We start from the raw sequence: 11,221 nt of genomic DNA, 5'->3' as shown, positions 1-11,221 counted from the left end.
ATATTTCACCAAGTCTGCATCATCTCATGTTTGTTGTGACATTTTTTGTGCACCGTTTATAGAAGCAAAGTACTTAGGTTTAATGAGTCAAGCTGCTACACTGAACTGAAACTGTTTGTAATAGCTCTCTTTAAAATCAAACATAGCTGGTTTATTACACATGTGGCAGGAGGATGCAGGGTGGCAAATGGATTCCATATGCCCAAACATAAGATGTGATATCAATAATAAAAAAGATTATCTTAGGTGCGTGTTGTGTTTCACATAACATACATCTACAGGTTACAGTCAAGTTGTACCGGCTTTACTGAGATAACAAAAGCAAAATAATAACTATTAATACAATAATACAAGACTGTGCACACAACAAAACACTGGAACCGGAGAAGTGGTTCGCTGGTGATTATTTTTTAGAGGTTTCCTGCTGAGCCTTATGCCAATAAAACATGTCATTGCTATTTAATATCAAATAATATAATAAAACCTACTTTTGAGGGTGCAGCTTAGTCTTGATCTCCTTATTATCTGTCTGCACTATTAGCTTACTTGACCTTATTATAGCCTATTTAATGGTATTTTCCATCTACTAACGACACTATCACAATAATAAGGCATTCCTATAAGGCCATAAAGGCTAAAGACCCTGTCTTTTGGTAGATAGGCATGCTTATGTGTCATGGTCTTGGCCTCATAGGAGTCTGTGTTGTTTATACAGTAATGTAGGCTGTCATTTACAAGAAAGGCCAGCTGCTGCGCCTTAACCTGATTTTTAATTTAACAAGCATATGCACATAAAAGCTGACATAATAATATTAGAAGCGGCTGGTGCCTTTGTTTATGTCTTGGTGAGTGATCTCAGTGGTCCAGTAAGGACGCGCTCACTTCCCGAAGGATGCTGTGTGTGCTGTGCAAGAAAAGATGGACGCATACAAGTTACTCACTCTGCGTAGCCGGTGGACCACGGCAGCCGCTTGGTCTCCTTCACTATGAGGATCGGTCTCGCAATGTGATCCGCCGAGCACTCGACCTCGTCCGGCGAAAGTCCCAGGAACTCCGGTCTGCTGTACGGGAATTTCAGCGGCAGATCCGAGCCGCCGGGATGATCACCGTTGGGGCCACCAGCCACCATACCTCCCATAAAATTGGCCACTGCCGATTTCACCCGCGTGAGCATGGTCCTGCAGCAGCGTGGGTCCAGGAGATGCGAATGAGCGAGTTTTCCCCCGCCCGACAGATCCCCGCACTGAGACGCAGTTTCGCGGCGTGAAAGACAGACACACAGCCGCCGTGAAAACTCATTCAGCTCAGCTTGCCCTCCTGTGAACACGGAAATAAAGCCACATACACACACACATAGGCAGGCAGCGCTGCACGCTAGTCACGTGACAAACCGGTTGCTGCTGGTGGATTTGGCCGCACTGGCAACTCAGTGAGCAGCTTACTGTTGACAGTGCTGGAGGTCAAAGGTGCTTAATACCGGAGTTACTTCTTGGGGCAAGGCACAGCGTAATGAAGGGCTAACCCATGCTCTGAAAAGTTTGCCCTCATTTTGGACTACATATTAAAACATATTAACACACATGTCTGTGAAGTTATTTCATTCATCCAATTATTCAAAGAGAGTTATAACACACACGCACACACACATAATATTCACAATTGCAGTTTATATTTAGTATAATATGTTTCACATGTTGACACTGGTTTTACTTCCTAATTTTTGGGATCCCACAAACCAACTGCTGTAATCTACATGTGTTAATAATATTAACTGCAAAAACTGTTCTGGCCTCATTAAAACCTAAAATATAGAAGTGGTAACCCTTCCAGGTTGCCTTGCTCATATGATGAAGGTGACAAAATTCTAAAATGACCATTAAACATTGTTATTACACCAAATAAGAAAATATTTCATGTTTCAATATTTCATTTGTGCATGTTATATATAAGTTATACAGAAATGCAATATATATATACAAATATAATATATTTGTTTTGTTTGTCAAAAGTTATTCATACACAAATATATGTACATAATCCTACAGAGTGATGTTACTTGTACTTTTGGGGTCAATTAGGACCCTGAGAGGTCTAAATCCCTGTTAGACCTCTCATCTGATAATACTCCAATAACAGAAATGGAATTAGAATGATTTAAGATTTGAGAGGAATGGTGCTGCATACAAATTACTGTCAGCTTCAGTCATAGATATATACCACATGAAAATCCATTGTATTTAGACACCAAACAGAAGTAATGCGCAATTTTATGTAACTACTAACAGTTCCAATTCAGGCAGTTCTCATAAAATTGGGAAAGGTCATGAAAGCATTAAGCTGATAAAAAAATGCTGAATGTGTTTGTTGATCTGTTAAAGAGGAGTCAGTGTTCCCAGGCCGCCAAACAGAGCATAAGGATTAATACAAATTGTTCCCCTATAACAGCTAGATTTAATCCTAATTGTGTTAAAGGTCACAATCCCTGATCACGATAGCTTTTCAAGAATAAAAAGATACCTAAAAATGACACACACAAACACACACACACACACACCAAACACAGGAAGCCAGTGTGAGTGTAGTCAGCTGACTTTGGCATGCCCTTTGTACCTGATAAAACATCCATTGTAAATAAGAGGAGTGGACAACCTAGAATGTAATTGAGAAGAAACCAAATAAGCAATTCATATATGAAATGATCCATGTAGTAATAATAATAATAATAATGATGATGATAATAATAATGATGATGATGATGATGATGATGATGATGATGATAATAATAATAGTAATAATAATAATATAAACAAGTAATCCAGTGCTTCAAAAGAGGCAATAATTATAGCAGATAGAGGAAAAGGTAAATAATACATCTGGATAAAATAGAAGAATTGAGACATGAGACTCTGGCATCTTCATTTCCTCAAAGTGAGTTCACTGTACTTTCAAACTGACAGACACTGAACTTAACAAACTGATCTCTGTAATGAATTCAGTACACAGAAATCAGCTTTTGTCCTAGATGAGGTTACAATAACCACAACACATTAGTTAAACCCAGAGATATTACTGCAAATATGATGTATCCGGACAGTTTAATATTACTTTGTCATTTAATTTTTTTTTCCAGTTTGTTCTGCCCTGTGACTCAGTTTAAATCTGATTGGCTGGGCGTTCTGCCAACCCACCAGGATGTGTGTCTAGACATCAAGAACTTGTGGATACACTTAGAGCTGCATTTTGGAGAAGTAAAGCTCACGAAATGATCTTTTATACAATAGCACAATAGCACAGTCTGCAGGCCAGCCAACCCACAGATCAGACTCACAGGCTTCTTTCTATTCATGAACCTGCAGTGTTGAAAGGTGAAGTTTTAAATCATGACAGTCTGAAGAACTTTTAACTGGACTCATCTGGGAATGATACATCAGATCCATTTAGGCCAAATGTTCACTGGAAAATGTTGCCATTTGGACAGAGACTGCTTCTATCAACAACCCTTAAGCCAAATTTAGCTTGAGTCTATTAAGAGTTGGCAGACATCTGATCAGCCTTCAAATAGAAATGCACATTTTGCAACATAATCACAAGTACAACTGATTTAAGACATTTATATCTCTTATGATCATGTTTGTAGGACAACTAATTCTACAGGTATGTGAGAATTACTTATTTGCTTTAAGTCTCAAGTCAACAATGGGTAGATTAACCTGTTTGGTTGTCCCAGGCCAAAACTTTTCTATCAGCCCTCACTGGCCCCTGACACACCCAACTCCTGCTTCCTTGTACACCCAGACACCAGTATACTCAAATAATACTACATGGAAATGAGATTAAAACAAAATGTATGTAAAACAAACTAAAACAATTAAGTCTTAGAATTAGATTTTAACACATGGCCCCTTTACATCACAGGACCACAAGATCACTCTTACAAAAAATGTATCTGTGCTGCAAAAACCTATGTCTTCTCCCATCCAGGTTACATTTGATAAAATTAATCATTGACAATAGTTCTGTTTTGTTTTGTTCAGTTTTTGTTATATGTCGACAGTGAATCCTTGTTTAGTGATATGGAAAAGATTATGGTTTTGATTAATAAAGTATTATTGAAAAAGTAAACACTGACTTGAAGCATGAAACCCGGTTCCTCGTTTCAAAGTCAGATGCTTTGTGTAACCATCCAAGAATACAACAAGCACCTCTATGCTTTTTTGCTGACATATGATGTCAAATTACTTCCTCCTTTGGAGCTTTGAACATGAGCTGGATAGTGTTACATTTATTCCAAAACATATTAAGAAGTGAAACTTAGTTGCATATGAATGTAATTTGTAGGAGAATGGGTTGTACAAGTGATATGTCTCCCCATGTCCCTATTAAATTACATATTTACTAAACCAAGAGTTTAAAGTTGTTAGAGAATTAAAGTTTTAAACTAAAGTCTTACATGGTGTATTCAATTCTCAGACATGCTATGAAACTTTTAGATTATTCTCAAAATTGTTGTCCAGTGGAGACTTCCAGTGTGAAGGGGATTGGTGGCGTGGCAACTTCCTTCATGACCTCAGATCACACGTGAAATTCTTGTTTTGAGTGTAAACCTTTCTACGTATGAAATGGGCTCCATGTGTGATAAACATGTGAAGTGTTTTTTTCATGCAATAAACTCGCATGTGCTTTTTTGTAAGGTTTGAAGTTGATTGTTTCTGACAGTGCACAGCATGTGACTCTCTGAAGTGTAAAGTACCTTATTTTCGTATTATAAGTTTATATACCCATTAAAACTGTGAGCTCACTCATTGTACAGAATGTCTCCAGTGAAAATGAATGTACTCCAAAGAAAGTAGAGTTACCAGTTTGGCAGACTATATCCAATCAATAATTCATGAGTTTGCCAGCAAAGAGCTCTATTGACCTAATTACGCATAATAAGCCAGTTTGTGTCCTGGAATGCATGAGAGGACGTACTTTACCTTAGGCAGGGAAAACAGCATACATAGTGAGTAAACATTAACCAGAACACTAAATGGGACCCTGGTCTATTCCATACTATAGAAATCAAGTAAACTCATATTTCACAGGAGATTATACATATATGTCTGAATATATATGATTATTTTCATTATGGATTAATCTGATCATTTGCTTCATTAATCAAATTGTTGTTTGGTCCATAAAATGTCATAAAATGGTGAAAAATGTTTCTCAAAGCCCAAGGTGTCATCATCAAATGTTTTGTTTTGTCCACAACTCAAAGATATTCAGTGTACTGTCCTAGAGGAGTAAACCTGAAAATATTCACATTTGAGAAGCTGAAATCAGAGAATTTGTATATTTTTCTTAAAATCAAAAAAAAAAAATGCTTGTTAAACACTATAACCAGGCTATTGAACTAAAATTTCAAAACCATAACTCCATTTTTCAAAAAGCACACCCATTTCTCTAAACTCTACACACAAATTCCTTAATTTCTCATTGCCTACACCGTGCAGTCATTGAGAAAACACTAACATTCAATATTGTTCACTCAAGTCAGCACAGGTTGAGCTCACTACCCAGGTGGAAACACAAACAGTCAAAATTGATAACACATCAATCAGAACCTTCAATAGATAGTTCATTCAGGTTTGGAACAATGGATCCAGAGAAATCTGAAGCAAGACATAGAGGACACCAGAGAGGAGAAGGAGGAAGATGAGGAGGAGGAGGAAGAGCTGTATGGAGAGGAGGAAGAGGTGAAGGAAGAGGAACAGTAGGAGTTGGAGCAGAAGGTGGGATAGAAGTAAGATGAAGAGTAGGAGGAGACAGAGAAGGAGGAGGGCGGAGGAGGAGGGAGGAAGAGGAGGTGGAGGTAGAGGGAGGAGGAGGGAAACAGAGGAGGAGTAGGGAGAGGAGAAGGAGGTGGAGAACAAGAATCTCTAGCCTGTCCCAGACCAAAGACGGGACGCTGAGGCAGAATAATTAGTTGTTTGGTATGTTGAACTGTCAACATGTTGAACTTCATCACGTGAAAAGGTTTCTGAGGGGGAGAACTACAAGCAACATTACTAAAAACCAGTTTTTGTAGGATTGTTTTAAATTGATCTCACCAGTCTGTAAGACTGTGTTGCAGTGTGTGTGTTTTTGAGGACTTGTGTGTTATGTCTGAGGGCAAAGTTTCATTTTGACCTGAAAATAGGATGTTTGGGGAATTGGTTGAGAAGTTGTGGATTTGTGTTTAGAGTTTTGAGAAAAAGAGGCATAACGTATTTAAGCAATCGAGAAAAACTCTATTACAGTTGCTTCCACATGTATTCAGAACTATGTCTCCGTTTTTCAATACTCTACACACAAATCCCAAAATTGCTCACACAAAATACAAAATGCCTCATACCAACATATGTACCAAACTAAAACACTGCATTCAAAATGCCACAAACACATCCCAAAATGAAGCATTGGCATCAGATGGCAATCACTTTTTTCATAATAGTAAATTATTAGATATACCATTTACACACTGTTATTTTAAATCAAAAGCTCTTTTGTCTTGCAGGCTTATGTACACATTTCCATACAATGTTTTGGAGTTAAAGTAATCTGCTAAGATGTGCTGAAAAGTACATTGTAAATACCAATACAATGTTGATACAGAAGATATTTATTTGGCAAAACAGTGTAACAGTAGCACAGTGTTGTATACAATAGCATACAAGAAAGGAAACCATAAATATATGTAAACCAAAAGTATAATTTTTACTTTTATTGCCAAAAAACTGTACTGCTGAAATATTAATTAATTATTAATTAGATTGCTGCAACCTGTTCTAATTTCTGAAGGTTCAAATTATGGATGCCAATGTAAAGCCACTCAAGTTGGGCTGGTATACTAAGACAGTGATTGGTTAATGATTAGTTAAGCAGTTAGTGTTTGCACTTGTGAGGAGTGGGTGTGTAACGTGGAGCGAGTTCAATCTCAAAACATTTTGCAATGGTTTGCAACATTTTCGGGTTGAACGACATGTTTCCTTGCAACGCAAAGCTTCGAGCTATGTTTTCTCCCGTTTGGTGGGCGTGTCTCAGGTGTTACCCAATCAGCTGCGACAAGTTTGTAAACACAACGTTGTTAAGAAGGCAGGGAAATGCAGTGCGCTTGCGTGGGGTGTTCAGGGAACCACCGTTTCCATTGAAAAAAACATTTTGCTACGTTTTGTCGGCGCTGAACGGTGAATAAATGTAGCATTTTGATTGGTTTTGTTTTGAACAAGAAAACAAGTCACTTCCTGTTAGATTTTTGTTTCTTGGGTAGAGTATTATGTGTAGTGTTTTGAAAAAAGTGTTTTTTGCAATTGAAAACTATATGAAAATCTGGGAAATAGCTCATGGTTTTGGAGATTTGAGGTGAGGTTTTGCTCTTTGAGTGAAAGGTTTAAAAAATCGTGTGACATACAGAGATTTTGTGTGTAAGCAGTTGTAATAAACTGTATATAGGCTAGTTTACGTCTATGCATAGGTGTCATTTACACTGGGGACGCTAGGGACATGTCCCTACCACTTGAAATGGCTGATTTTGTCCCCATCACTTTTTAAAAGTATTTGTTAAAATGGTTCTGAAAAATAGCTTGCAACAAAAAATGTTAAATAATAAATGTAAATGCTTTGAGAAAGGTTTATTTGCACAATAAGAAAACATGAATTCAATGTAAATATCTAAGAAACAAATGACTCATTGTCCAAGACAGTAACTTAAGTAAAAAAAAAAATAATAATAAGCTTCTGATTACTACATTATATTCCATTATATTTTTATATTTTGAATTGTTACCTGCCACTTGAATTTTGTGTTTCTCTTGTAAAGACATTTCAACCATAAATTGGTGGGGAAAATGTCTGTCTTAATGTCTTAAATGTGTTTAATGCTCAAAATCTTCTTGGATTCGACCCCCAGATCCACCCAATCATATATTGTAGTAGTTATATTTATTATACTGGTCTTATTCTCATGAGACCAAAATTGAGCTTGGTCACGTTTCGTGAGATAAGTGTATCAGTGCACCACTAATCTGAGCCCTTAAATGTCCCCACCACTTTTCAGCACAAAGTGATGCCCTTTTCTATGTGCATAGAGAACTGTGTGTAGTGTTTTAAACAAAGTTTGGTTTAGAACTGCAGTCTGAGTGTAAAGCAGGAAATGTGCATGCATTTCAGCGGACTTGGTTCATTGGGGTTGGTACATGAATTAAAGGTTGTGGTCATTGTTTTTCAAGTGTTACTGTATAAACAACTTAGAAAAAACTGTATTGCAACACTGAAAGTTTAGGAATTTGTTTGTAAATTTGTAAGTAAATTACTATATGCAGTGATATAGAAAAAATGCTGTAAAGGATATTGAAGCAAATGTCTACATTTCTGATGTATTCTTGTTACATATGCTTTAGTACAATCAATACAGTGAAAATATTTTATTCTCATTCTATCAGGAAATACTGATTTATGCAAGAAATCATTCTAACTTCAAAGATAAAAAAAGCATCATTTATGTAATGCTGCATGTTCTTAGTGTTTCTAGGTCAGGTTTATCTGTGGGAAAATTGCTCCCAGTGTTGTGGTCGGTTTGGCCAAGATGAATGTTGGTAATGCAGACTGTTTTGAGTTTTGAAAAAGCTGCTTCAGTTTCTACCACTGCATGCTAGCAATTAAAAAAAACTGCAATGCACAGACAGACCAGCCAATTGAAATCACCATCCACAGAGCCATGCCACTAGTGAGGCTGAAAATGTCAGCCTTTATTCAGAATTTTGAAACCTGTTCATCATAAGTGCACTCCCTCAAACCCTCTGGGAGGCAGTTCCACGGTTTGCACTAAATGCAACATCACCACACACAACTATAAATACAATAATGATACTATTACCCTTTTTTATACTGCTACTAGTCGTGCTGCCGCACATTACTGCACTACTTCTGTTAATATACTGTACTAGAACATTTACAATTACTAATTTGCTACTTATCCTGCCACTAACACACTGAAAAGGACTCTCTAAGATTTTTGTATGTAGTGTTCATTTTAGAGTAAAACGATATTGGCCATAGATTCTATGAATGCATGTGTGTGTGTGTGTGTGTGTGTGTGTGTGTGTGTGTGTGTGTGTGTGTGTGTGTGTGAAAAAATCAAGGATTTTTCCTCTCCCACGTTTTGTGAGCAGCTTGTCGTTTTAATCTTTGACCAGCAGATGTCACCAGAGTACCGATAATCTTTCAGGAGAAACTTTATCTGACCACTATTTTGCAAAAAAAGAGGAATGTGTTGATTTGTTTGTGTGTGTATGCATATGTGCCTGTGTTACCTTAAGTACATATGTCTGCATGTCTACGGTGGATACACGTGGAGCCAACAAAACCAAGCATAGGTGGTGGTGTGTTTTTGTGTGACGCAATGAGAGAATACTAACATTGCACCGGCCACACACCACCACCAGGGCTGGTGTGTGATTTATTGCTGTTGATAAGTTCAGATTCCATTCCCATCTGGCCCGTCAGAGGGTAAAGCAGGGGTGGTCAGGGCTCTGACCATTTGTTATTGTCGTCCTCACTTTACAGTAAACAACACCTTCCTCCTGCAAAGTTAGTTTGTCTCTGCCAATGGAAAAGCAGGATACATATGTTGTTGTTGCACGTGTATGTGTTGTTTTTGGAGAACTTTCACCAATCACACAAGCTCTGGTCTTATATAATGTTTTTATTACTGGAGAGGGACATATTTAAAGTAGAGTAAACAAAAACAAAGAATGTGTTAACTGTAGTCTCTGGTCAATTAATATTATAAAACTGTGCAATTTTTGCTCCCGCTCTTGTATGACATATTATTGGACGACTGTTGCTTTCTCCGATATACAAAAAGAAGGGCCTCTTTTGACTCACTACTGCTTTTTCAGTTTAGGTCATATGTATTTCATAGAAGAGTCACCCCCTTGTTTTTGTATCTTTCATTAGGACAGTCATTTTAAAAAGATAGTCGGCAATAATAACAAAGCACCAAGGGAAAGAAAATTACAAATTAAATCAGTGTTTTGTTGAAAGTACTTGCAGTGAAATAACTGGAATAGTTTAGAATCAAAATTGTGTTCCAGGGATCTGTGCCATTACATTCACATGAGGGCAGGAAATAAGTTTTAGGAATGTATTTTTTAGTGTGATGACATCAGTCTAAGCTGCATTCACATGTAATTCTTGGTTTACAATTTTAAGTTTATTTCTAGAATGCAAAAAATGCATTTTGTAAGATATCACTCCCTGATATGTTATCATGTATGGTCCAATTTCAATTGTTTTCATCCAGTTACTTGTTGTTATTGTTTTTTTTTTGTATTATCCATTAACTGTGCCTGTACCAGTTCCACATTGATAATTTTGGTGTCTTCATATGCCTGATTGGCACACATCATCATAAAAGAAGCCCACATGTAATCACAGAGAACAACACCTTGTTTATTACGTAGAAATTGTTAGTTACTGCTTCCTTATACCTCAAGACAATGACACACAAAGTAGTCTCTAACACTCCATAGCCTACGCTGTAAATGGAGAGGTGGAAACATAATGCCTCTATTTTACCTGGTGTAATGATAAAGAAAACTCTTTGCTTAGTCAGAATATTTTAAATTTGAATGAGCTTAAGCAACTATAGGCACCAATAGACCCTTCAATAAAAAACATTCAGCCAACTCAGACAACACAATCATGGCCTTTACTCTATTTATATTAAAAATTACTACCTGGTAAGTTTATTAATTACTCAAATAATTTAAAGTGGCTGCATATAGTCCATCACAACTGCTTTAGTTTTGAGACATTAGCCTAAAGTAGACCATCAGAAGACTGGTAACCACATGACCCACAGGCACATGTTTGACAGTGGTGTTTTTTTCACAGTGCAAAGGGATTTTACTTTACATCACAGAACTGGAGATGGGCTGCTGTAATAATTGAGTTGTTGATCAAACTGCACACATGCTTGGTGGGTTACATCTCTGTGCAAAGGAGTTCACCACATTGTAAGTCTTTGTCACTCTGTGTCCTGTGTGTGTTCCGGGTTTTACTGATTAGCCAACACTTAGCTGCTGGTTAGAGATTTAATAATGAAAATAAAGAGAAATACTGCGCTTTCCATAGTTTTTACAAAGCTTGCTCATAAACTGACTCTTAGCCTCATTTCCCATACTAGAAACATCGACCA

At 37.2% G+C, this 11,221-nt stretch overlaps 1 protein-coding gene across 1 annotated transcript in view; it reads right to left on the bottom strand.

The window, feature by feature from the left end:
• ppm1h (protein phosphatase, Mg2+/Mn2+ dependent, 1H) overlaps positions 1-1,408 on the bottom strand; it is a 35,933-nt gene extending 34,525 nt beyond the window's left edge. Inside the window, exon 1 of the mRNA XM_046038317.1 lies at positions 942-1,408. Within this exon, the coding sequence (XP_045894273.1) occupies positions 942-1,174 (233 nt within the window). The 5' untranslated portion in view covers positions 1,175-1,408. The remainder of the gene's footprint in view (positions 1-941) is intronic.
• Positions 1,409-11,221: the final 9,813 nt, after the last annotated feature.

The sequence above is a fragment of the Micropterus dolomieu genome, linkage group LG22 (assembly GCF_021292245.1).
Source record: "Micropterus dolomieu isolate WLL.071019.BEF.003 ecotype Adirondacks linkage group LG22, ASM2129224v1, whole genome shotgun sequence".
Taxonomy (NCBI): Eukaryota; Metazoa; Chordata; class Actinopteri; order Centrarchiformes; family Centrarchidae; genus Micropterus; species Micropterus dolomieu.
This window is presented reverse-complemented; position numbering and strand designations above follow the sequence as displayed.